This window comes from Vitis vinifera, chromosome 7, assembly GCF_030704535.1.
Source record: "Vitis vinifera cultivar Pinot Noir 40024 chromosome 7, ASM3070453v1".
Classification (NCBI taxonomy): Eukaryota; Viridiplantae; Streptophyta; class Magnoliopsida; order Vitales; family Vitaceae; genus Vitis; species Vitis vinifera.
Window position 1 is genome coordinate 25,284,986 of NC_081811.1, and position 27,810 is coordinate 25,312,795.

At 37.2% G+C, this 27,810-nt stretch overlaps 1 protein-coding gene across 1 annotated transcript; it reads left to right on the forward strand.

Annotated features, from left to right (window-relative positions):
* The first annotated feature begins 327 nt into the window (after positions 1 to 327).
* LOC100265412 (probable sphingolipid transporter spinster homolog 2) lies at positions 328 to 27,810 on the forward strand. The gene is made up of 16 exons (XM_002273285.5): positions 328 to 599; positions 1,381 to 1,512; positions 2,208 to 2,309; positions 3,464 to 3,568; positions 3,706 to 3,781; positions 5,976 to 6,050; positions 12,990 to 13,092; positions 13,195 to 13,245; positions 14,777 to 14,858; positions 17,335 to 17,432; positions 17,715 to 17,791; positions 17,956 to 18,069; positions 19,767 to 19,886; positions 21,351 to 21,479; positions 25,431 to 25,509; positions 27,108 to 27,810. The coding sequence occupies exons 1-16, from the start codon at positions 469 to 471 to the stop codon at positions 27,236 to 27,238; spliced, it is 1,605 nt and encodes a 534-aa protein (XP_002273321.4). The 5' UTR covers positions 328 to 468; the 3' UTR covers positions 27,239 to 27,810.

Here is a 27,810-nt window from a genome sequence, read left to right on the forward strand (position 1 = left end):
GAACTGAATTTATGAGAAATTTTAGATTTAAAAGAGATGGTGATATATCATACTGCTAACGAAACACGGGAGAACAAACATTTCAAGGAAGTAATCATTTAACGTGATTTGTGAGGCCAGTAAAAACTGTCACTTGGATTAGAAAAGAAGTTACATATATATTATCTATACGACTTATGCGAGAAGCTACTGAAAGTCTGAAGCATTTCCTCTTGTGATTCCTTTTTGAGGCAAGAGACAAAATGTCAAAAGCACAAAACCCACCCCAAACGGCTTAATAAGTGAAATCGAAGCTTAACAGCGTGGCAAACGAGTCTTTAAGCTTATCTACACTATTTATTAGTCTTTGAACCGTAGGTTTCAACGGTACTTCAACGTTTCCAAGCAGAATGAGTTAAGCCAAAAAACAAAAAGAAAGGGGGAGAGACAGCCATTGAATGAAGCCATTGGCGGAAGATTGAGCTTTTTATGGTTGACGGACCTCCAAAACTCACCAACCCATCGCCGGCATCCAATTCTCTACACATCATCGGCTCGGAAATGGCCAAGACTCCGATCGGTGATCATGCTTCCAATCCTTCTTGGTTCACACCTAAAAGGTGCTGCTCTATGTTTTTCTTCACAATATAGCGTTTTTTGAGGTTTTGTTATTTTCTTTTTTCAAAGAATAGGAAACACTAGTCTGCGGGTGTGGTCAATTTCTAGGGTTTCGGAATTGTTAGTTTGTTTCTACGTTTCTTCTGGGGAAAGGAAAGTAATAGAATTGAATGATGAGTTTTATGCTTATTCTATGTGTTGCACGCGTGAGTGGAGGAGTTTGGAGTTTTCCCATGGAGAAAAGCTATGTGATGGGATTTAGTTTGTTTCCTAGGTTTATATCGTCTACCACACGGAGGGCAATGCTTATGCAAATTAGGTTTTACAGAGTGTTTATATTATGGGTGAGTGAAATTTTGATGGTTTGGTCCAGGATGCAGATTTTGGATATGAATGATTTTTATTTTGTTTTTAATTCAATCTGATTATACCAATTACCAGTCTCTGAGGAGGTGTTATTGGTGGCTTGAATTTTTCTATATGCTACTGAGCTTCTAGGGTTTTAGCGTGATTAGTTGTTAAAAATGATCCCTTTTGAGCCAGATAAAGGTTGTGTGCTGGGCTCATGTTGAAGAAGCTTTCTCTACTCTTTAGAAGGCCTTGCTCATGGTTGTTAGCAAGAATTGAAGTAGTAGCCGTTGACTGTGCTTGTTGGATCATTTGAGAATTTGGATTGTTAATTTTTATCCCCGTCTAAATGTCAAATCCCATTTTTCAGAAAGCATTGGTAATGTTTGGTTGTTAAATTTGGTGTATGATAGATTTGTGCTTTTCTCTTTGCAGGTTACTCATAATCTTTTGTGTGATTAACATGTTAAATTATGTGGATCGAGGGGCAATAGCAAGCAATGGTGTAAATGGAAGTCTCAAGACTTGCTCAGAAAGTGGGGTATGTACCCCAGGCAGCGGAATTCAGTAAGATTTATTGAAATTCACTTAAGGTTTTGGTTTGGTTTCTTGAATAATATTTTGGCTTCTATGATTATGCTGTGTTGTCATGCCCAGTATGTGGTGCATCCTGATGGTAGCAGCGATACTTTACCCAATGCTGATAGAATGAGAGTCTGATATAAAATCATGTTTTTTTTTTTTTTTTTGTTATCTCATAATTGACATATGGAGCAAAGGCATCTCTATGTGTACAACATCCATTCTTATGCACTAGTGAATTTTGTGCTCTAAGATTCTAAATACTTGAGGATCTTTTGTCAATTATATACACATACTTCCCAAGGCTACAATATGGAATCAGTCACCCAAGACAGTTCTATATTGTTTAGGTCAAAACTCTGTATTCTTAGGTCCTGCTGAGCATGTGTATATTTAAACTACCACCAGGGACAAGATGGGAACATAGCATGAGCTTGACAATTTGTCCATGCCTTCCCCATCCTAAGGAAGCCAAGATTCACACATATATTTTATTTTTATCCAATGCCTGCGCATTCTATGGAAGTTGAAAGACCAAGAATGCTTTTATCAGCTGATATAAAACAATTGCCATTTTCTAAAATTTGGCTGTATACATTTAAGCAGAAAACATTTATATAGCATTTTTCTTTTTAATTTCTTGGTTTTCATTGTCCTTATGATATTATTGTTGCTTGCAGGGGGGATTTTAATTTGAGCAACTTCCAGGATGGTGTTTTATCATCTGCATTCATGGTTGGACTTCTTGTAGCTTCTCCAATATTTGCATCCTTGGCAAAGAGGTGAATGCCTTCTATTATGTCATTGGATACTCTCCTCCTTATGTTTCAAAGTTTTTGATAGTAAAAGGCATGAACAAAATAAAATTTGCTGAAGACAATTATAAAGAGATATAGTTTAATTAAAAATAGATGAATGATTAAAAATAAATACACATGGTAATCTCTATGCAAGGGTAAAGTAGAATCATCTGATGATTCTGATTGCATCCTTCTCCATTGCGCCAAAACAAGGATCTTGTGGCAATTGGTACTCTCTAGTTGGAGTGAAGTGGGTGTTTCCATTTTCAATAAGAGAGACCCTTTGAAGTTGGCATGGGAAGTTAGTGGAGAAGAGTAGGGGAAGGCCTGGAGAGCTGTCTCATTGTGCTTATTCTAAACCAATTGGAAAGAGAGAGATCACAAATCATTTGAAAATGTGGACTTGTCTGATCAGGTCCTAAAAATAACATCTGACTACTCTTTAGCTGTGAGTTAGAAAGTTAATAGATGAAGATTCAGTGTTTTTGTTACAGCTGATTGATTGCTGATTTGCCTGGGCTCAATTCAAGTTAAAGGGAGAGATTTTTTCTTTCCCTTTTTGTCCTTTCCCCCTTTTTCTTTGCCATTTTGGCATCCTTCATATGCTAACTGTGTACTTCAGTTGACCCTTTTTTGGTAATAATATTTTTGTTTGCCTGTATATAAAAAATTGTTGTATGGTTGGAGTATTATAAGGGTTTCAAACACAAAACAGATGGTGAGGTTCCAAAGTAATGTCAGCTTTTAATTAATAATGATTTTCTTACATGTCCTTCCACAAGAACAGAGCCAGTATAAAACTTTTGTATGTGGAAATAAGTGGCTTCTATGAATTGTGAAAGTAAATGTTGGTTTGGTGTGTCCTATGTAAACCTGAGGCACAGGATGCTCTATGGGAGGAGTATATCTTTAAGTAATACACAATCATGAAACTGGATCGTAAACTGTTCTCCTTCTCAAGGTTTGATTACTACTATGCCAATAGCTTACAATTTCAAAGAATTGGAAATAAAAGCCAAATTCAATTTTTTTAGGGTCTCTGTGCATTGTGTAGTTTTTTTTTTCTTTTTTCTTTTTCATTTTTATGTGGCATTGCTGTTTTGGTTTTGTGTTCTCATACATCATGCTTCTTGCAGCCACAATCCTTTCAGACTTATTGGAGTTGGACTATCTTTTTGGACATTTGCTACAGCCGGTTGTGGCTCTTCATTTGATTTTTGGTCTATTGCAATATTTCGCATGTAAGTGTAAAAATGCCAGCGCTTTTTTTATTTATTATTTATTTATTATTATTATATTTTTATAAGTTGAATTTTTCAATCATCGCTTTCTTTCTTAAACTAGACTGTGAGCCATAGTATGGGTGATGTCCTTTCAGGTTGGTTGGTGTTGGTGAGGCTTCATTCGTAAGTCTTGCAGCTCCATTTATAGATGACAATGCTCCTGTCACTCAGGTTTGTTTGATTGTGTGGTTTTCTTTATTTATTTTTTAATTTCCCTCTTTGACTTTACAGGATTCTATGTTTATTGTAGTTATTTGCTCTCCAGTACAATAATTTCAAAACATTGCACCATGGTTTATGGAAAGCGCTTTAATTACTAATAATCACGGTGGGAAGTGGTGGAAGGATACATGCTCCTGTCCTTTGTCTTTATTAGATTTTGTTGATTGGTTGGGTTCTTATTGAGAGTGGGTATTGTTTTTTGTAGCTGCTCTTTTTTTGGGTGGTGTCCTTAGGCGTCCGTTGTATACTTCCTGTGTACTTTGAGATGCTTTGTTGACGCTTCCTTTTTCATAATACTCCCTTGCTTTACCAATTTTTTTTTTTAAAAAAAAAAAGTCCTTTCAAAGGAATTGGATAAGGACTTTACCAAACCATTTCCATGCATATCTCTTGAGGTTCACTATTTGAAAAGGAATAGAGTACAATCCTTACCTTCAAAGGGAGGAGGTCATTTTTGACGTCTGTCTTTGCTTAAAGAGGGTGTCCAAAATTTCCAAGAATGCAGTCTTGCTGTGCTAACATGTTGCATCAATATGAAAGCAGAAGATGGCTTAATGATGTGTTATCAGCTTTTGATGGAAAGGCCAGCTTCTTGATTTGTTGAAATCTAGTTGTATGGCATATTGGAGCCATGGAAAACTAAACAAGTTCTCTCAAGCAAGCTATTAGGATTCTTCCCAACCCAAACCAATCCAATCGCTCCCCCCACAAAAGGGGAAAAAAAAGAAAAAAGAAAAAGAAAAAAGGAAAGAATCTCCTGCATCTATATTGCTGTTGAACTAACTTGGTGATAGCATTGGTGTTACCTGATGTACTTATCATTTATTGGCAATACTTGACATAGTTTTCTTGTGCTGTTGTTTGCTAAATTAGGCACTAATTATACTTTTGTAAGCATAATTAATCCTACTTGGCTAAGCACAACTAGAGTTACTTGAGGCCTGGCTCAAGTTGCAAGGGGCTGGGATGGGTATGTGGGAGGTTCCAGGTTCAATTAGGAGGAAGAAAAATGTAGCCTATAACAAAATGAACTTTTCTAAGCAAATTAGTATGTGTAACAGAAGATAATTGTTAACAGTTGGGTGCTCAATGTATACATTCTGTATACTAGGGTTGTGTTCCCCTAGTTTGGTTAATGTAAATTCTCTTTCCCCTGAACTAACTTAAAAGCTTCCTTACCCATAGGCGTCAATTAAAACAAGAAGGAAAAGGGAAGTTTTAGTTTTAAATTGAACTGATGTTATAAAAGTTTGGCAATATTATCTTATATATAAGAAACTTATTTTTGGTGATTATATAAAATATCTAAACCACATATGAATGCTTCCCATGGCTTTATGGTTGTAGCCATGTTTTGTTTGGCCTTCCAATAGTAATCAAGTGATGATACCTCCTCTTGTAAATATATCTTACCATCATATGACATCTATCTGGTGGGAATAAGCAATACGAAATTCTTATGTTTCTTCTTTATACCTGACTTAGTAATGATACAAGTTTTTTATTTATATTTTTAGTATAAGCTTAGAAAGTAGTCTTTTTCATCATTATTTTAATTACTTTACAAACCTAGGATAAATGCTTGGTGGAAAAGTGAGCATAGGTGCATGACTAAAACCAAAAAAAGAGCAGAAAAAAACGAGCACTTGCTAGGCTCATAGAGCAGCCAAAATGACATAAGTGCAGGATGCTGCTTGGTTTGAGGGAATGGACAGCATTTGTTCCTGGTGCATTATTACTTTTCTTTTTTATGGTGCACTGGCATTAACACGGAAATAACTAATGTTATATCATTATATTCTCAACCATATTTAAGAAAGCAGACTGTTCTATGCATGTGTATATGCACTTAGGTATAATGTTACCTTAAAGCTTACAGAAGCACTAAGAAAACAAGCAGGGATGCTTATCTTTTCTCCAACATAAGCTTCTGAACTGCTTTGAGGCAATTCTCAGTATCTATAAAGGATGTAATATGAGATGCCCATTTAGATGCTTAATTTGTGCTTGGTTTCGCTTGACTTGGTCATTTCTTCTCTTGTAGTACTAACTGCCTTATTTGAATTTTTAACAGAGCATTTTATTTCTTCTTTGCTGTTCTTTGGTCTTTTATTTTATTCATTTTTTATTCTTTGTCATGCAGAAAACAGCCTGGCTTGCAATGTTTTACATGTGTATACCAACTGGGATCGCTCTAGGCTATGTTTATGGTGGTTTTGTAAGTTCACTTGTGTCACTAGCTTGAGATTCTTCTTTCAATTTTTAATTATTTTTTTTGATAAGTAAGATTCTTCTTTCAACTATTATATCTTTAGAGGAGAGATGGGAGAGAGAGAGCGAGAGAGCGCAAGAGAGAGAGAGGGCGAGAGGGCGCGTGAGAGCGCGTGTGACGGCGACAACGAGGAGATCGGCGAGGCGAGCCGAAAGCGAAGCTTTACGGTGGAATCCAAGACTTTCGAGCTTGCCCTGGAAGATAGGAAAGGGAAGTGCCAGGTTCGCGTAGTGGAGAAGAAACGAGGGGTCTCGACATGGGTTCGGCTAGGGCTGGACAGCTTAGGGCTCTTTAAGGAGGGTTTAATCCACTGTATTCGGGACGAGAAAGAGGGGCGATGGGAGAAGGAGTGGAAAGAAAGAGGTAAGCTGTACACCTTGGCTCGGGGATTCAACAGAGCGGGTGTTTTTTTGAGATTGGGGGTTGAAGATTTGGAACGAAAAAGGTTTTGCATCTTCTTACCGAGAGGTAGGAGGGACAAAAGAGGATGGACGGCTATGGTGGAGATGGTACGTCAAATGGAAGAGTTGGTCGGTAGAAGAACAGAGTTGCAGGAGGTAAGGACTGTCGGAAAAATTACTCCGGTGAAATCTTACGCAGAAGCAGTCAGAAGGACAGACCGGGTTAGCTTAAACGCAATCAAGATGAAGGTCACTAGGGAGGAGATCGCTGGTAACTTACAGAAGCTGGAGCATTGCCTCGTCGCGAGCTGGAAATCCAACGAAAAGGAGGAAGACGATTTGGAAAGGTTGGGTAACCTCTGGGCGAATTCTTAGGGCCTAAAAGGCAAGCTAGGGCTGGCCAAGTTGGAACGAGGTAAGGCTTTGTTGGAGTTTGAAGATATTAGTGAGGCACACCGTGTGGTCTCTTCGGGGAGCAGACTGATGGGAGGAGCCCATTTACGGCTGGACCGATGGAATCCAAAGACGGGATGTCGGATTGAGGAGGAGATGGAGCAGGTAGCCTGGGTTAACATCTTCGGCCTTCCAATTTCGCTTTGGAGCCAGGGGATTCTGAAGAAAATAGGAGAGGAATGTGGGGGCTTCTTAGACATGGATGAACGCACAAGGTCGAAGAGGGAGATCCACTGGGCTAGGATTTTGGTTAAAACAAAAGGTGATTTCAGACCGAGTTTGCTAGAAATGGAGGTAGAGGATGAGGCATATACTGTGGCTTTATGGTGGGAGATCAGGCCGGTGGTGAGACGGCTCTTCTCTGCGACGGAAAATAGAAGGAAGAAGGAGGTTAGGGGTGACTCGCATTCACGCGCAGAGAAGCGCGTGGGAAAGGAGTTGGTAGGTGAGGGAAACGAGGACCTGCAGCTGCCAGATGATGGGAGAGCTGTGCAGGAGAATGGGCCGGGTCCAGCACCCGGGATACAGACCCATGGCAAGGTGTCCTAGGACTGGGTATGTCCGGATGGCAGAATGGATGGGTCGGCCGCATGTGGCCCAAATATGGGCCTTTATGGGTTGGAGAAGGATGGTGGGCCGAACAAAATAGATGGGCTATTGGGCCGTAAGTTAAAAAATAAGGCTAAGGTGACTGGGGATTCAGAGGCAGGCCCAAGTTGGGCTGCTGAAATGGCCTGCCATCAGTTAAATGAGGAGGGAGGTCCGGAAAGGGAGGGCCCAACTGCTCCACTTGAGAAGGCTGGTCTGCTGGGCTGTTTTAGTCCCAGAAAAGGAACCTTTTCAGAGGATCCTTTGATGAGTTTGGTGCTAGAGGAGTCTAGAAGGGAACAAAGGGATGTTGGTCTTTCAATGACTGACCGTGTGCTGGAAGAGGAAGCTAAAAGGTATGCCTCATTTTCCCATCCTAAAGGTAAACGGGCTGTGGGTACACCTCTTCTTCTATTTTCTAATTCTGATCGGGCTCTGGAGGGGGAGTCTTTCGATCGCCCAGGGGGTATTGAGGAGGAACCAAGGGGGGATATGTCGACTTGGTTAACAGTATATGAGGGGAACGTTGAGAATGTAGATGGATCCTGGAAATTGGGAGAGGTCAACAAGAACAGTGACGTGGCTAGGGGCAAGGAGGGGAACAATGGTGGCTTTGGTTCTCACCATACTGAAAATGAGAAAGAGGATCTATGGGAGGAAGGCAGTCTAGCTAAATTTAGCCAGTTCTTGGGATTCTCTACAGAGGGACTGGAAAAGGAGATTTTGAGTTTTTTGATTAAAATCAGAAAGAGGCGGGAAAAGATTCACAGTAAAGAACTCTTGGAAAAGACCAAGTTTGAAAGGGAGCTGAAGAGGCTGGAATGTTCTGTCAATTACGAGGGGGGGACTAAGCAGAAAGTTCCTTCACAGGGTAAGGGGGACCAGTTGATAGTTGCCCGATGAAGATGAAGATTATTACCTGGAATGTGAGGGGAGCTAATGACAGCTCTAAGAGGAAAATCATTAAGAACTATATAAGGAACCAGAGGGTGGACCTAATGTGCATTCAGGAAACTAAGATTCAGGAGATGTCGGAGGGTATAGTGAGAAGTCTGGGATCGGGGAGATTCTTAGATTGGAGAGCCCTAAATGCGGAAGGGGCTGCGGGTGGCATTTTGATATGCTGGGATAAGAGGGTCCTGGAGATTCTGGACTGGGAAGAGGGTCAGTTTTCCTTGTCTTGTAGATTCAAGACCATAGAAAATGGGGCTACTTGGGCTTTTACGGGAGTGTATGGCCCTTTCACCAAAGTGGAAAGGGAGGGTATGTGGGAAGAACTTGGGGCAATAAGAGGCCTTTGGGATGATCCCTGGTGTCTCGGTGGGGATTTTAACATCACTCTGTTCCAACACGAAAGGAGCAGCCAAAGAAGAATCAGCTCAGCCATGCGGAGATTTGCAGAGTTTGTGGATGACCTAGAGCTGGTGGACTTGCCCCTTCAAGGGGGAGAGTTCACATGGAGTGGGGGGCTGAATAATCAGGCGTGGGCGAGACTAGATAGATTTTTAGTCTCTCCTAGCTGGTTAGATCAGTTTAGTGGCATCACGCAGGGCAGGTTATCTCGGCCAACTTCTGATCACTTTCCAATCGTGTTAGAGGGGGGTGGGATAAGAAGAGGCCTAACCCCGTTTAGATTCGAAAATATGTGGCTTAAGGTTGAGGGATTTAATGACATTGTTAAAACCTGGTGGCAAGGAATTGAAGTAAGGGGCAGCGCTAGTTATAGATTGGCCGTCAAAATGAAGGAAATTAAAAAGAAGCTGAAAGTGTGGAACAAAGAGGTTTTTGGGAGGCTGGAAACTAATAAAGCTTCAGCTTTATATCAAGTAGATTTTTGGGATCGGGTGGAAAGTGAGAGAGTTTTGTCTATGGAGGAAGCTGAATTAAAAAAGGAAGCTAAAGATTCCTTTAAGAAATGGGTCCTGTTGGAGGAAGCCCATTGGAGACAGCACTCAAGGGAGATTTGGTTAAAGGACGGGGATAAAAATACGGGGTTTTTCCATAGAATGGCTAGTGCACATCGAAGACACAACGCTATGGACAGAATTAAGATTAATGGGGAGTGGCTAGTAGAGGAGCAGGAGGTGAGAGAAGGTGTTGTGAACTCGTTTCAGCAGTTGCTTACTGAAGATATGGGTTGGCAGGCGGATATTGGTAGCATTCCGGTGGGTTGTATCAGCCAGCAAGATGCAGAGAGTCTGGAAACCCCATTTGCAGAGAATGAGATTCACTCGGCATTAATGGAGATGAATGGGGATAAAGCCCCTGGCCCGGATGGCTTTACTGTTGCCTTTTGGCAAGATGCATGGGACTTTGTCAAGGAGGAGATCATGGAGATGTTTAGAGAGTTTCATGAGCATAGTTCCTTTGTTAAGAGCCTTAATAATACCTTTTTGGTGTTGATTCCTAAGAAAAGCGGGGCGGAGAATCTTGGAGACTTTAGACCTATCAGCCTGGTGGGGGGGCTCTATAAACTGTTGGCTAAAGTTTTAGCTAATAGACTCAAAAAAGTGATTGGTAAGGTGGTGTCTATTGCTCAGAATGCCTTTGTAAAGGGAAGACAAATTCTGGATGCGTCTTTAATTGCTAATGAGGTGATAGATTCGTGGCAGAAGAGGAAAGAAAAGGGTCTTATTTGCAAATTGGATATTGAAAAAGCTTACGATAGCATCAATTGGAAATTCTTGATGAAGGTCCTCCAAAAAATGGGCTTTGGGCCCAAGTGGATGGGATGGATGTGGAGTTGCGTTTCCTCTGCTAAATTCTCCATTCTTGTTAATGGAGTGCCAGCAGGGTTTTTCCCTAGCACTAGAGTGCTTCGTCAAGGGGACCCCCTTTCCCCTTATCTCTTTGTTATGGGAATGGAGGTTCTGGACGTCCTTATCAGGAGAGCGGTGGAGGGGGGTTATATTTCAGGGTGCAATATACGGGATGGCAGTAGAACATCTTTGAATATTTCCCACCTATTTTTTGCTGATGACACAATTGTGTTTTGTGAGGCGAGCAAAGAGCAAGTTTCTCACCTAAGCTGGATTCTCTTTTGGTTTGAAGCGGCTTCGGGTCTTCGGATTAATCTAGCCAAAAGTGAGATCATTCCAGTTGGAGACGTGGAGGATATTCTTGAGTTGGCAGCTGAGTTAGGTGGCAGGGTGGGGTCTTTGCCCTCTCATTATTTGGGCCTCCCCTTAGGGGTCCCCAATAGGGCTACTTCTATGTGGGATGGGGTGGAAGAGAGGATCAGGAGGAGACTTGCGCTTTGGAAAAGACAGTACATATCCAAAGGGGGGAGAATCACTCTCATAAAAAGCACCTTGGCTAGCTTGCCAATTTACCAACTGTCTATTTTCCGCATGCCTAAGTCTGTTGCTAAAAGAGTGGAAAAAACCCAAAGAGATTTCCTATGGGGGGGAGGAAACTTGGAGGGAAAAGTTCATCTAGTTAAATGGGATGCGGTCTGTACAGAGAAACACAAGGGAGGGCTTGGATTAAGGAGAATAGCCACTCTGAATAGAGCCTTGCTGGGAAAGTGGATTTGGAGGTTCGCTTGTGAAAAGAATAATTTCTGGAACCAAGTGATCACTACAAAATATGGGCAAGAGGATTATGGCTGGAGGCCAAAGAAGGTCCGTGGGGCGGCTGGAGTAGGGGTCTGGAAGGAGATCATGAAGGAATCTGATTGGTGTTGGGAAAATTTGGCATTTATAGTTGGGAAGGGTTCCAAAATCAAATTTTGGAAAGATAGATGGTGCACTGACATTCCGTTGTCCCAAAGTTTCAATCAACTCTTTGTCCTTGCCGTGCATAGGGATGCTACGATTGAGGAGATGTGGGATCAGGATTCGGGCCAAGGGGATTGGAAGCTTGTTTTTGTGAGGGACTTCAATGATTGGGAGATGGATATGGTTGGAGAGCTGCTTCATACTTTGAGGGGCTACAGGCCCTCCTTGGAGGATGATTCAGTTGTGTGGAGGCAGGGAAGAAATGGTATTTTCAAAATCAAAGAAGCTTACAGGCAGTTGGACAAGCCTAATGTCACAGTATTTCCCGCAAGGAGGATATGGGTGGATAGGGTGCCAACTAAAGTCTGTTTTTTTGCTTGGGAGGCTACGTGGGGGAAGGTGCTTACTCTGGATAGACTCCAGTTAAGAGGGGTGCATCTCCCGAATTGCTGCTTTCTGTGTGGTTGTGAAGAAGAGAATGTAAATCATATTCTTTTACATTGTATAGTGACTAGAGCCCTTTGGGATATTATTTTTGGGTTGATAGATGTTAAGTGGGTCCTCCCAGAAACTGTAAAGGAGACTTTAATCTCCTGGAGAGGCTCATTTGTAGGGAAGAAAAGGAAAAAGATTTGGAAATCCATTCCGTTATGTATTTTTTGGACGGTTTGGAAGGAGAGGAATAGGTTAGCTTTTAGGGGGGGTGAGTTGAATATTCAGAAATTAAAGTATTCTTTTGTCTGTAACTTGTGGAATTGGGCCAAAGTGTATCTAGGTGAGGAGTCTTTCTCCCTCATAGGTTTTTTGGAGTGGATAGCTTCCACTTAAGGGGAGGTAGTTTCTGTCTGGTCCTTTTTCTTTTTTGAGGCTTTAGCCGTCTTGTATACTCCCTGTATGCTTTGTGGCGTTTAGCCTTTTCTAATACATATCTTGTTTACTTATCAAAAAAAAAAAAAACTATTATATCTTAAATATTCTATTATGAAATTTTATTTATCTTCTTTTGTCAAACTCTTTTGTGATAAATCCTGAACTGTACATTTAATCAGCCATTGAAATGGACATGGTATGTATAATATTATATTTATGTTCAATTAAATTAATGAAAATATTTACAAAACCAATTTCAATGTTTAAATGAAATAACGAAAGTTAACCAATTAAAGCTAAAATGTAAATTAAGTTTCATTTTTAGAAACAAAATCAACCAAAAAAAAGTTTCATAATTGTTAATCTAGATGCCATATAGATTGATGAATATATTCTTTAATAAAAAGTAAAAAAAAGGTTGGACTAACCTGTGGAAGACTTGGTTCAATCTGAAATAATATAGAAAATTATGAGTAGTATATTTGAAAGGAAATTCATCAAATGACAACAATGTTTTTCAAGAGATGAGGGGAAAAACAATTTTGGAGAGATTTTTCAGAGAGGGAGAAGACAGGTAGTTTTATCAAATCTTTTTCTTAGCAACAGTTGAGACATTCTTTTTCGATAGTTAAACTGACAGATTTAACTTTTTTTATTTTTCATTTTTATTTTTATTTTGAGACTTAAAAAAAAAGTTGTTCTGTGAAAAATTGAAGTCCAATTGCTGTTCCCTTCATCTAAATTGATTTCTAGGTGTCGCAAACATGTTGGCTTTCATTCTTGGTTGAATTGGTGAAATCCTCTAAATGCTATGTGTTTTCTGTGAAAATGTATTTCTTGTGCAACCCTTTTAGGTTGGAGAGCATTTTAACTGGCGATATGCATTCTGGGGTGAAGCAATTTTGATGCTTCCATTTGCTGTTCTGGGTTTTGTTATGAAACCTTTGCAGTTGAAAGGTTGGTTTATTATACATGTTCCACGTTGCTAGAACTAGAAGTTCAATTCCTGTGGTCCCATAATCATTTTACTTTCCATCCTTCAATGATTTGTGATCACAGGTTTTGCTCCGGCTGAATCAAAAAATGCAACAGTTGGTCCTGAGACTGAAGGTACTACATGATCTGTTATCATTGCCATGGTCTTGGCTTTTTTTCTTCTTCTTTTGTAGTTATTTCTTCTAATATAATTTTCTTTATGCAACACTGTTTATTTAAGAGAACACTATGGCTTTGCTCGTATTTCTAAAGGAAGACTGGCTTTAAAATGAGATGTTAGAACAGCTTGTATCAAACTCAGAGTTGCAATAAGGTTCCTGAAAAGTCAAAATTATAAGTAATTTTCTGACGTTTACCTATATTGCTGGCTATGTAGTCTATCCATAATGTGTTATAAGTCAGATCAGAAAGTAGAGTTTTCCATATTCCATTGTTTTCTAGCTTCACAAAGCACAATATTAGAACAGATCAAACATGCATGAATGGGCACTCTTTGAATTTTATAGACAGTGTTGGGCAACCACCATCAATTTTTCACGGTGCCTTTCTACAGCTTTTTGGTTTAAAATCTTGCCATTTCATTCTAGCATGTTAAAGGGCATGTTTCTAGTCAACCTTATTCATTTCTACTTTTGTCCTTTCTAATCTTTCTATTCATCAATTTCAAATCCTCAAGTTGCATCTTGTTTCAAATGAATGCATATCTCTTGGTTTCAACATTTTTTTCTGTATTGCTTATGTAGCACAATTGATCTTAATATATTTTTGTAAAATATATTTTATTTAGTTTGATCAGAGTTACAGCTATGTTTTTCAAAATAGAAAATGTGTCTCACTTGTTATCTCTTTTCGTTTAGGTTCTGCTTGTTCCATTGGAGAAGCTGTTGGCAATAGATTTCCATCGTAAAGTGTGAATCAATAGCTACTCAATTGATTTTCTTTTCTCTCCTTTTTTTTTGGGAGTTTATTCACCGTATACTCAAATGGCTATAGAAAACAACTACACTGATGGATGTGCTACTTTTAACCCTGTACAAAATGGTGTAAACAACTTCCTAATTTCATTAAATGTCTGAAAGTTCTCTGCTCTTGAATGAATCAAGGTGTATTAGAGTTGGTCTCCTCAAGTTATTCCTAGGGTTCAGTCTTGACCATCACGTAATTTTGATTCCAGGTCTAGTTAAAGTTGTATCTCTGAATTTTGTTTGGTTCAAATAATGTTCCTTGTGTACATGAGTAGCATATTCATCCATCATGAAGCAATTAATTCTACTGCAGAAAATTCATTTCCTTAATAGCTTGTTCTCATTGAAGGTTTACTTGCCAGTGAAACCATCGTCCTTTTTTTTTTTTTTTTTTTTTGGAAAAAAAATTGAAATAACTATGTTTAGGTTATTTGTGCACTGTTGTAGTTATCATATTAATAAAACTCACCTTAGCTATGTGGGTTTGGATGCACCAAACCCTTTTTGGCAATTGGCTATTCAGGGCCATAAACACAAATTTTTTCTCTTCACTTGAATATTTAAATCTTAATTTCTGAATATTATTGGATATCAAACTGACAAGGATATGTGCATCAGTGATTCTTTTGTTTCTTTTTTTTTTTTTTTCCTTTTAATTTACAATTTTATCCTAATTGCAGGTCCAGGGCTTTCAAATGTTAATGGTGGTGTGTTGATCAGAAATGAACTTATAAGTAATAATGCATCAAATAAAGCTTCGAAGTGAGTGGTTCTCCAATCCATGCTTTTCTTATGCTTTCTGCCCTTAAATTCTCGCATTCATGTCATTTGTACTTGAGCCACTTTGGATTATGAGAAGCAGCATCTGTATTCACTAACCTGTAGATCCGACAGAGTAGAGTGCATCCTAGGTTCAAAAAATGGGGACGAGAATGGTGGTTTGGGATAAAGGGCATGCCTTGTTCAATTTCTGTACATCTTTTGATTGATATTGAAGTTTCAATATCATTATCATGACAGATCAGGAAGGCTGGGGAAAGGGTCATTTATGGATGTGGATATCTTGGAGCCAGTTCATATTATTGATGTTAGATAGTATGCATTCTGTTTAGTGGCAATCATTTTACTAGAGTACTGATGCTTGCTTCTCTGGCATATTTAGACACAGATCAAGTCTGCATTTGGTTTGTTGGCATTTAAACTTGGATGTAGAGATCAGTTTTTTTGGAACTAAATTTCCAGAATTTAATGGGTATGAGATCTTCCTTCTAATATTTTACTAAGAAGCTAAGAATACAAAATTCTTGTCAAATTTTATTTCCATCTACCTACTTAGGTTTGCCTTTGGGTGCTTCTTTCAAATGTAGTTTGGTTTGGGATGGGGTAGAGGAGAGGTATCGTAGAAGGCTGTCTATGTGAAAGAGGCAGTATATTTCTAAAATGGGAAGACTCACATTGATTTAAGCACTTTATCCAATATGCCTATCTATTATATGTTCCTATTTGCTATCCCTAGAAAGGTAAGATTGAGACTAGAGAAGATTTAAAGAGACTTTCTTTGGGGAGGAGCAGCTTTGGAGAGTAAGCCCCATTTAAATGGGCTACTATTGCATGGATAGGAAAGGGGGGGTGGGGGGTTGGGGCATTAGAAGTTTGTCATCCCTTAATTGGGCCCCTCTTGGCAAGTGGATCTAGGGGTTTGTTTTTGAGAGGGATGCTTTTTGGAAACAAGATATAGAGGGGAAGCATGGGAATGAAGAAGGGGATTGGTGTTCGTGTGATGTGAGACGGGTATGACGTAGGTGTGGAAAGCTATTAGGAAGGGGTGTGACTTTCTCGTTAGTTGGGTTGCTTTTAAAGTGGGTGGTGGTATGAGGGTGAAGTTTTGGAAAGATAGATGGTATAGGGAGGAGCCTTTGTGCAAGTCCTTTTCCTCTTTGTTTAAATGTCCAAAGACACTTGGGTGATGCAACAGTAAGGGAGGTCACTAGAATTTGTGCTTCTCTAGACACTTTAATGGTTGGGAATTGGGTATTGTTGAGTCTTTTTTCTCAAGATTGCAAGATAAGTCGATGAGGAGGGATGTCTTTGATAGAATAGTTTGGAAGGAATTGAAGAATAGTGCTTTTTTTGTCAAATCCCTCATCTCTTTCTTGGAGTCGGGGAGGTCAATTCCGTCCCCTTCAGGCATTATTTGGAATTCATTGGTGCTACCAGAAACAAGTTTTGTTGGCTTAGGAAGCCAATTGGGGAAAAGTTCTGACAATAGATCTACTTCAAAGAAGATGGTAGTTGTTAACAAATAATTGTTTTCTTTGTAAAGTCAATGTGGAATCAATTGATCACGCGCTTCTTCATTGTGTCAAGTCAAGGGTCCTATAACAATCGTTGTTCTCTGTATTTAGAGTAGTTTGGGTGCTTCCTATGCATATTTTGGACTTCGGGGAAGGAAAAAAACTGTTGAGCCTTTGAAAACAAGGAGATGTCAGATAAAAAATTGAAACATTTATTCCTAAATAACCTCTTAGCTTAGGTGAGGATGTACATAAAGGAAGGCTCATTGCCTTTGATTAAGTTTGTCGATTGGTTAGGATCTTATTGAGAGGAGGGAGAGTTGTTTTTTGTGTTATCTCTTGTTGACTTTGCCTTTTTATGCTAGTTGTAGATGTCTTGTGTACTCTTTTTTTGCTATATTTATACATCTTTTATTGCCTATCAAATATATATATATATTTCCATAATAGGATTTGGTCAGCCTAGGAATTACTTGGGAATTAATGTGAACTTACCTGACAACCTCTCAATTTATGAAAATTGGATGTAGTTATAAATAAAGAAACACAGTAAGTTGCCCCATCTTTCTTTTATCTTCATTCACTAGGAATGAGAATTTAAGAAAATTTAGAAAGTCTTGTATGGGTGTGAGATTTTCCCAAATTTGAACTTTCTAAATTATTCACACTCAAGCATGGGTAATCTTACAGTTGGATATCGTGTAATGTACTCATTTCTTGGTTAAGATGCCCATAAACCAAATGCATTCTAAGTAATATTGATTCTTGTATCCTGTATTCCCGTATGGCCTTTAACCTTATATTTTCTCTTCATGCATATAATTTCTTCAATTGATCATTATAAATCTTTCATTCAAGTTATTATGGACATACCACCTGAAGTGCTAAGTAGGATAAAGAACTGATTTTGTTCTCTTCTTTTCTTTTCTTTTTTTCTGTGGCAGATCAAGGGGTGCATTCAAAATGTGTAATCAATTCCCCAGATTTCTGATAGATATGAAAATGCTTTTGCTCGATAAAGTTTACGTTGTAAATGTTCTAGGTATTTTCTACTGTCTTTATCTATACGGAATTGCATTTTTTTGTCAGATAGTAAGCTATAGAAAGTATCAATGCCAAAATCATATGGTCATATAGCTGTGTATTATTTTCCTTTATACTTTTCATGGTGAGATATTCAAAAGTGGTAGTTGTAGTAACTCATACTGGCTTATATATTTTCACTATAGAAATTTCAAATGGTATGGTGTTTTCTTAGGTTACTAATCATATAGTAAATTGTTTGGTTTTTATAGTAATTCTACTATTGTTTATTGTTTGGCAGGATATGTATCATACAACTTTGTAATAGGAGCTTATTCATACTGGGGGCCAAAGGCTGGTTATAATATTTATCATATGGTAATGTTATTTATAAACCTTCAAATGTTAATTCTACTTCAACTTCTTTCCCTGTTAACTTTTTCCTTTTTCTTGGATGCAAGTCCTTATCACTTGCTTGAAGCAAATGCAACTTTTCTTCCTGTTATGATGGTGCATTCTGGTTAAATTAAGGCTTTTGACAGAATAATGCTGATATGATGTTTGGAGGAATTACAATTGTCTGTGGAATTTTGGGAACCCTAGCTGGAGGCTACATTCTTGACTGCATGGATGCTACAATCTCTAATGCTTTCAAGGTGAATTCTGTTGTGTCAAGAGAATATATTTCATTGTTTGTTTATTTTGTTCTAATTTACTTTTATTTGTTTACTTTACACCTTACAACTTGATTATGTGCCCTCTTAGTTACTTGATTTTAGTTGGATGTGTACATTGGCAAATATGAGTTTTTGTAAGATTGTGATTTCTTATTAAAAGAGCCGAACACAATTTTGTTGTTTATAAATCATTACACTATTTTTTCCCCTCCAATTTCAAAACTAGGTGACTGTTGTTGCAAGCCTAGTGATTTAAGATAAATCCTGTCTTGACATGGGAGTGGTTAGGATGTCGGAAGAGGGAGTTAGGTAGGTATAGAGTTTCCTATGAATAATTCCAATGTCCAGACTCTGTATCATCTGAAACATCAAGATACAAGTTAGCTGATCTCAGCATCCACATGAGGGAATGCCAATATGCAGGACAATTCTTAGGTTTCTTTAACAGATGAGCTACTCACCATGGGCTTCTAGCTATGCTTCATATCTATAGAGTATTTGCACTATCACATTAACATGGTAGGTCTTAAATGGTTCTTTTTGTTTGTCAGTGGATCACCATGTAAACACAATTTCAACTTTGAAATCATAGACAAGAAAAGGTGCACGAATCTTAATTTTTATTGATAGGAGAAAAATGGGGTAAAATCTTTTAAAATATATTTCATAGAACAAAGTTGTCCCCTGATTTTTTTTTCTGTCAAGTAAATTTAATAAGGAATTATTGTAAATATGCTTTGCAATGATATATCAAACTTTTACCTATAAAAAAAATTCTTTATCAAACTTTTTGTAGAAGAGAGATTGAAGAATAAAAGGTAGAAAATTCTTTTCCTTAATTCTCTTTTCTGTACAGAGACTCACATATTTAAATCTATGTAACAATTGAGACGGGGCAATTCATACACTCTAATTACATACAAAAAATCCTAGCATCTTAATTAGGAACTTTCCTAACTCAACAAGAACAAATCCCTTTGATCATGGGATTACCTAATTCTCTTTACAAAATCACAACTTCCCTATAAAAAAAAATGGCTCCTGTGTGACAAATGATAATACTGTTTGTAGAAAATTTGCATATTCATGAACTTTAACTATGACACATTGAAATGTTTCACTTGCTTCTTATGCCTTCTTTCAAGTGTTAATAGGCATGTGGAAATTATTGATTTGTCCAGAATTAAAATAATTTAGATACCTGGCAAGTAAGTGGCTTGGCTTTTAGCCTTCTATGCTTGTAAACTTTAATGTCTTGTTTTCAGATATTTCCTGTTTAAATGGTTTTTTTTGTCTTGTAATGGGTCATTTGTATGAATTAATATTCATTTATTATTTCCTGATGTTTTCCAGGCAATCTTGTCTTTCTCTGAAGCTCCTTAAATTTATGCGGTTACAAAGATTTCTTATTCATCTATTCACTTGAAAGAATTAATTTACTTCTGAAAAGACTGAAGTTTTTACTGTATTTGATAACCTTGCATATCCCAAAGATCTGTAATTCTTCTATGCATGTTAACACAGATTGCCAATAGCTTTCGATTGTTAAGTCATTGAATCTGTTCTGTGTATGTCTTCTGTTTAGTCACCCAACTTCAGAATTTTGACTTCATAGGATGCTAACTTGCTTGTTACTGGTTTATGATATTGAATTTTTTTCTTGCCTTCCATTACAGCTTCTTTCTGGAGCGACCTTTTTGGGTGCAATATTTTGCTTTATCTCCTTCTGCTTAAAGGGCTTGTATGGGTTCATAGCACTTTTCTCAGTGGGTGAGCTACTTGTATTTGCCACACAGGTAATATATAATTTAGTTAGTTTGGTTAGAAATTTAGTTTTTTTAGATTGCCCTCACAGTTTTTGCATGCTTACCAGTTATTTTATTTATTTATTAAATATTAAAGGAAGTAGTAAACATGATATTTCCCTTTTCAGTTCAGAAGAGTTGCATTTCGTCTCTCTTTATGCATCAAAATGTGTGGGGAATTGTCAATGATGCTTATTACAGATCATATTTCTATGCCCATATCAAAAGAGAAAATTACATTTTTAGGCAGCTTTTTGGAATATTACTTCAGTAGATTGTAGGATTATTGACTCATGGAGCATTACTATTTGTGTAAGCCATAACCTCCACATCTGCTTGTAAATTAATTGTAATGATGAATGATATTATTCTAGTTAATGAAATCTGAAATTACTTGAAGTAATGATGAAATATGTTTCTGTTAGTGTTCTTCTCTTGCTTGATACTTGATGCAAGCGTATATATGATTAATTTTCTGTTGTTGGCACCTGTAAGGCACTTTGCCTCAACTCCCATGTCCCAAAATGCGTTAGAATGGATTTGGTAGACATTAATATTGCCCTTTCTCAACCCAGTTGGTTTACTTCTCTCAGCCTCTTTTCTTGGTTATTTCCTAAGCAGTCCTTATATTCCCTATGTGTATCACATTTTCTTTTTCTTTCTGCTAAGCATTCTAATCTGTTTACTACCTTGATTGTGTTAAGGGCTACAATCTTGAGCATTTAACATATTGGTATCATGACCCAAATGTGAGCTATCTTCATGGTATCTTCCAGCCTACGTTTTTTTTTTTTTTTTTTTTTTTGAAGAACTCATGGTTTGAGATATTGGTTTATATGCATCATATCAGCATTCTTGTGTTAAGATTGTTGGCTTTGTCCTCTTACCAAAGAGGTGATCTAGCATATAGTCTTGGCTGTCTGTATCAGCTGACACTGTACTATTGTAGTCAATATGGACCATTATGTCTATAGAACTTGGTGATAATTCCTTGAGCAGCTCATAATTTGGTGGATATTATTTAGTTATTTTCCTGAGGTCCATCCTATCACTATTATCTCACATTTTTCTTAATTGCTTATCTATATCTAGATTTACAAGTCATGATGATGATATACTGCTAACTGCTAAATTTTTTTTGTTTTGCCATTATTTGCAAGGATTCTTAAGGCATTAGGAAGATATAGTGCTCTAAACAGAGTGTGACCCAGCATTTTAATTTAACTTTGAGAGATATTCTTTGAATTTTTTTTGGTTTTTTATTTTTATTTATTGGAGTATAAATAGCCAGGTGATGTATCAATTATGCCAAACCATGCACCTCAATGTTGACCAGCTGAAAAATTTTATAGTACTACTAAAAAATTGGCTGGTTACTTTTCTGTTTTAGTAATGTTATGGGAGCATCTAATTTCAAATCTTACCCATCACTAACAATACAACTTTGCTTTGCAGGCTCCAGTTAATTATGTTTGTCTACATTGTGTTAGACCAAGTCTGAGACCATTATCTATGGCAATGTCAACTGTTGCAATACACATCTTTGGTGATGTGCCTTCTTCACCACTTGTTGGGATCCTTCAGGTGTGCCTTCAGATTTTTTTTTTTGCTTCATAGCTGCTCATTTTTTAACTAATATTTTATCACTTGTAAAGTGGTGCTGATGTGATTTCATAGCCAATGTTCTTTTTCTCACAACAGCAGCAGTTTCTTGTTTCTGAAGTTTTGTTATGATAACACCAGTGATTTTGTAAACTGAATACAAAAATAAATTTAAGCACCTATTAAATTTCATTTAGTAACTACAGTAAGAAACAGTGAGGTGGGGAGAAAACAAGGCATTATAACTGTTTGATTTATGCCTGTCAATGTGAGAGCATTATCATACACGCACACACACACACTGCATGCAAGCACGTGCAGAGAAACTCTAGTTTTTTTTTACTACTATGTGCTAAGCTACTGGTAATCCTGCACCAAAAGCTTGCCTATGACTTCTTATTTTTGTTTGCTTGTTTGTCTGTTTTATTTATTTACTTATAACAAAATGTGCGTACATGCCCGTTACATTTGACTTTCACATGCACACATGTATATACAACCGTGGTAATTGTATTATGATGAGAGTCTATGAAAAACTTAGATTTCCATGTTCCATAGGTATAATTGTTTGGAACAATAGCAGGAAAGAAAAAATTGAAGTTATCATAGTTGTGTTCTGTTTAGTTGGATGTAGATTATTTTTTTATAGGCATGTTTAGTACAGTGTTTCGAAAGGCATTATTGAGGCCTGCTTTGAGGTGAGGGGACATGAAAATGCCACAAGACATTGAAAAAAAAAAACGCAAGACACAAAAGGTGTTCCCCTTTTGGCCTGAGGCATGCTTTGCATATGCCTTTTATGCCTCATAGTTTGAAGTGTGAGCCTCTTGGTTGCTGAGGTCGCCTATCCCAAAAAAAAAAAAAAAAAAAAAAGAATAGAGAGAAACCTAACCATAATAACTCACAAAATAAAGAAAGTAATTAAGAGATAGAGAAAGAAACGTAACCCTAGCTCTTTGCACCTCTAGCGGCTTGAAGATTGGACCTTTCTTTGGCGACAACCTCGCTAAGACGGAAGCACTTACTTCGATCTCACTCCAGCGACATCATCTAGGTGGTGTTATTTTGCTGCAGAGCCTCTTCCTCGTCTCAATGGGCAAAACTTCATCTTCTTTGGCTTTCTTTCTCTTCTCTCTCAGTCTCTCACTTTCTTTTCTTACTTCTCTCTCTTGGTCTCACTTAATTGGTCGCTTACACAATTCCCACTTCTTTCTTGTTTTATATGTATATATATTTATTTTTGTTTTTTTTTTCTCACCTCACCACACTTCTCTCAATTTTTTATTTTCTTTTTCTCACCTCATTAGAGTTCTCTATTTCTCACTTTTTTGCATCATGCCCACAATTTTCACAACCATTGTTTTTATTATTATTGCCATTTTATGACTTAGTTATAGTTTTTTTGTGAAAGTATTTAACTATTAGTATGGTTTTTAATAATTCTAACTTGTTATCATGTTTTTCATTTATGCTATTTTATTTTATCTTATTTTATATATTTTAACTTTTTTAAATATTTATTAATTGCAAAAAATGTGGGTCTTAAAAGGTTTATGCCTTGCCTCATGGGCACAAAAACGCCTCACCTTACACTTTCGCCTTTTAAAACTTTGGTTTAGTCTAATAGAGATGAATTAATGTAATAGGTGATTAATTATCAATTTGGATTTTATGCCACAAAATTTGTGCTACCAAAGAAAATGATAGCCTACACCAAAATAAAAATTTGGGCAACATATGTTGAGATAAAGCCCTTAAAAGCAAGACATGATGTAATAAAATTAGACTTGAGCTTTCACTTTATCTATCCGTTGTATGCATTGATATTGATTTGAGCATTTAGATTCATATTATTTGCTTTGTACATGACTTAGTGCATTAGGAGTTACACAGACGATACAAGTCATGGGTTCCTTGCACGATGATAAGTAATTCATAGTCGGTTCATGGATTTAGGTAATCCAACAGAGACTATAATGTACCGCCTCCTATTGGAGGGATGACTTGTCTTGGCCATCGGGATGGGGTTCCCATGGTAAGTGCATTAGTATGTTCAGTTACACATTGGATAAGACTCATAGTGAGCCATGACGTAAGGCTATCGGAGAGTCATAACTTCACTAATTATGTTGTATTGCCTCTCAACCTTGAGAATATTGAACTTGTATCAAAGTCAATAGTGGCTTTGACCTACAAGTATGATCCTAAAGCTATCATACATTCCCTATGAATTGGGTCCCTGTTAATGGAAGCTGGTAAATTCTCAATAGAGTTGTCATGATATCTTATGGACTTTGAGGTAGTGTGTCCCCTTGAGTGATCCTAAGGACATCTGATTAGAGGATTTGTGGTTTTAATAATTCCTTAAGTGGAATTTGACATGTACTCTTCTGAGCTAGGATATGTTAATTGATCACATGATTCAAGGATTTGTAACTCAAGGATGATAGAGGTAATCTTGAGAGGCTGATAATTTTTACCTTATTAGATTACAGACGCAAGTTTATGGGGAGATCGTATATAATGCATAGCAGGTCATAGACTCGGGTTCTTGTATTGCGTTGTAATATACTTAGGCTATTGAAGAACAATTAATTCTCTATAGTGGGATAATAAGTCAACTTCAAAATTAGATTATGAGGGAGCCAATATTTTCCTATGGGTCTCGGTGGTCTCCACTTGAACTCATATTTCTTGATAACACGGTTTATGAAGGTTGTATGAGTTTATAGTTTATTTGTATGCATAAAGACATTTAGTAAATGCGCAAAGTTGCATAAGAGCTTATGAACAATTTCTTTGGACTGAGCTAATTGATTAATTGGAACCCAATATGGGTAATTAATGAATTAAAACCCTTTTTGAACTAGATTAAGTGATCCAAGACCAAGGTGGACTCAAGTCACTTAAGCCCATGGAGTTGCAGGACGGTCAACACTCTGAGGGTTGGGTTCCCATGGAGAGTCCTAAGGGCTTGGCCATGGGAGGTTCCTCGATTATCAAAAAAAAAAAAAAACAAAGGTCACTTAAGCCCATGGGAAGCCTATAAACACCCCTCTTGGGGTTAGGGTTTGAGTATTGCTTCATGTCCACTTAAAGAGAGAGAATCCTACCCTCCACCCTCTGTGAGATCTCCACCATCTCAATATGTGGATTCAAGGAGGAGCCATCGGGCGGAAGATCTCTAGGTCTTTGAGGTCATCTTCAACACTTTGAATTTATTCCAAACCTAAAGTTTAGTATTTTAACCCAAAAGAATCAATTTTGAAAATTGGTGTTGCTTCCGTTGTGCATAGATCTAAGATTCCAACAACATATACGTGGTAGCTCTTTGTTATCCTGAAATTATGTGGAGTTCTCATTAGAAAACTGAAGGTTTTATATATTGACTATCTCATATTATTAAACTCATAATGCACTGTAAATGTATACATGATATTGCAGGTTTTTCCCAAAAGCTTTGTGGTATAAAAGATTGAATTGATATATATTAGTTGTTATGTTAGATTTCTCTGAAAAAATTTGAATTAACATTAATCTTTAGGCTTCCTTTGTGTTTGGGATAAGTGGATTGTGGAAATGGTATTGGGAAACCCCACTAATCTTTTACTTGCAGCACTAGAATATGTCCTATTTATATCAATTCTGCAGTTTTACAAAATCATGCATAGTGGCTTCCTTTTTTACTTTTTAGACTTCAATTTCTGAGGTAGGAAACTGAGTAGAACGATAATGAGTGTAATACTTTGGTGCCCAAATGATGATGCTAATGAAAGAAACCTTGATATGCTCAGTTTCTCTTTTCACCCTGCTGGTGATTTAGTGCCTAGTGTAATTGCTTACCTTCTTTAACATCTTTAGCTTTTCTTTTTCTTTTGGCTTTGATTTTTTTCCCCTACATGATACCATTTTGATTTTCTGAATGTTGTGCAGGATCATGTTAACAATTGGAGGGAGACAACTCTTATTCTAACATCTGTTCTGTTTCTTGCCTCTGGAATATGGTTTCTAGGTGAGAAATATACACTAAATCAGTTAAAGAACCTAATTCTAATTATCATACCTATCTCTACCTTCCAATGTAAAGTCATTGCAAAGCTTTCAAAAATTTACCTAAAAAGCTCTGCTACTGGATTCAAATAGCTTGTTTAAAGATTCTCCTATGTCTAATCATGGATGCTTATCTCTGCCATTCATCATAAAGTCTTCCACTAGGGTTTCCAATATTACTTAAAAAGCTCTGCTATCAGAATCAAATAGCTTGTACGGTTGGGATTGTGTGCTGGAAAAATCTGGGTCCCAACTATTTAGTCTTGTCATTGTGCTCCATGTAAGATCCATTTATTTAGTTAACTCATAAACCATCATGTTTTTTTCTCAATTTTATTGCTTATTCTTTTGTCCGGCCTTTGTCTTGCTGTGCCTTCAACTTGAAGCATAGTATTCCTCATTAGAGCAGTTGGATTGTCTTTTCTGAACTACCCCAACACTTTTGGTCGGATTTGATTCAACCTTCCCTTTTCTGGGCCTACCTTTTAACTTGCAGCATACATATATTTCTGGGCCTATCTCTTAAATTTCCATTTCTTTCATGTTCAAGCCTCTAAATAATTTCCAGTAAAAGTTTCATTCATGACTTGTCTGTTTGATTTCATAAAACCTAGTGCAACTCCAATTTTCTTGATTATTATTTATTTTCATGTTTTTATAATCTTTTTGAGCAAAGTAATCAACCATGTTATATGCCAATATCAACCATAGTTAGATACATTAGTTATCAATAGCAGATGAGCTTGCCAGCTGAACAAGAAAACCAGTGAATCACTCTTGGTCAATGTGATGTATATAAGGGGAACTGGCTTTAAAACTGTCTAAACACATGATCTTTTATGTTGGACATAGAAGCCAGTGAGGTCCAGATGGGGGATTGGCTTTGAAAGGCCCTCTGAATGCATAATCATGTGAGATCTATAAGCCAGTGAATTGGTACAAGCAGATTAATTTGTTACTTCATACTTCCAAACTGTCTTGCTTAATGCATCTTGAAAGGTTTGAACCCCAAACCTCAGTGAGAAAGTCCTGGCAATGCCTGTTACTCTTTCCAAATTTGTGTTATTCAGTTGCATCATTTTTATCAATCTGCGGATTTTTGTTATCCAGTTGCATCATTTTATACCCTGGTTCAACACAACATTACACATCTGTACCACATTTGAGAAAAGCAAAAGAATTGGGTAATTTTTTCTTAGGACTTTGGAAGTACTTTTCTTGATTTTAAGAGCTAAAAAAATAATGCAACTTTTGCCTTAAAAGGTTAGAAAAGTATTTTGAAAAAAGCTAGCCATGTAACCTCTTGTGTGTTTTTCTTATTTATTCATTTTCACAAATATAAATTTGGGTGTAAATTTTTTATTCAAATTGGTCATTCAGCAAGAGAAGTACTTCATTAATGCCAAGCCCAGAACTTTTTTGGGTGTTTTTATTTACATTTTCATGTGTGCTTAGGGTGGAAATTTCTAGGTCCAAGCATGCTCAATTTGCTTAGTGTTGAATGTGTTTTCCAAACAGCTTGGGCTGGTTTAATGAAAATTGGTTGTATACTTTTGACAGGAGTCTTCCTAGACAGTGTGGACAGATTTAAATTAGATAGTGAAAATCAATCTGTGCAAAGCAAGGCCACCATGAAACCGTTGCTTGAAGGAGAAGATGATGAGATGCCAGATACTTCTACTGGGCCATAAAGTTTCAGTATGCTACATTTTTAGTTGCAACAGGCTCCAACAAATATTTCAGATAATGCTTATAGCTTTGCATATGAATTGAAAAAAAAAAAAAAAAAAAAGAAGATTATAATTTACTTGCATGTTAGACTGGTTTAAATTGAAAAACAGTTTGATCTTATTGAGTACCTACTTTCCTGTCCCGACCTAGTGATGAGTAACAATTGAAACTCTTTCAACAAAACTAGGGAAATGCTGGTATTTATGAATGAGGGACAAAGGAATTAGGTTACTCACTTTGATCAACTAGCAGGCTGCCTGAGCTGCATACTTTGGAGATTGTGAGAATTCAATGAGAAAGAGATAAAATGACTCTTGTTTAAATCAGTCAGAGAACATGCATGTATATTATAGTTAACAAAAAAACTGTAAGAAAGCTATGTTCATATCGGTTAACAGTGATTTTATTCTTTGCTTATTGTATTTTTCGTGTATAGTTTTCAAACAGAAATGTAAATAGAACTTTCTCTGAGGTGTTTCGAGAATTTGACTCACACATTGATCCATATTAAGGAGTTTCTACTGTTTCTCTA

What these genes read in the sequence shown, in the direction of transcription:
- LOC100265412 (XM_002273285.5), top strand. Translation starts at nt 469, where the DNA reads ATGGTTGACGGACCTCCAAAACTCACCAACCCATCGCCGGCATCCAAT. An exon ending in ACCCCAGGCAGCGGAATTCA is followed by an intron (nt 1,513 to 2,207) that starts GTAAGATTTATT and finishes TGTTGCTTGCAG; the next exon opens with GGGGGATTTTAATTTGAGCA. An exon ending in TTTGCATCCTTGGCAAAGAG is followed by an intron (nt 2,310 to 3,463) that starts GTGAATGCCTTC and finishes TGCTTCTTGCAG; the next exon opens with CCACAATCCTTTCAGACTTA.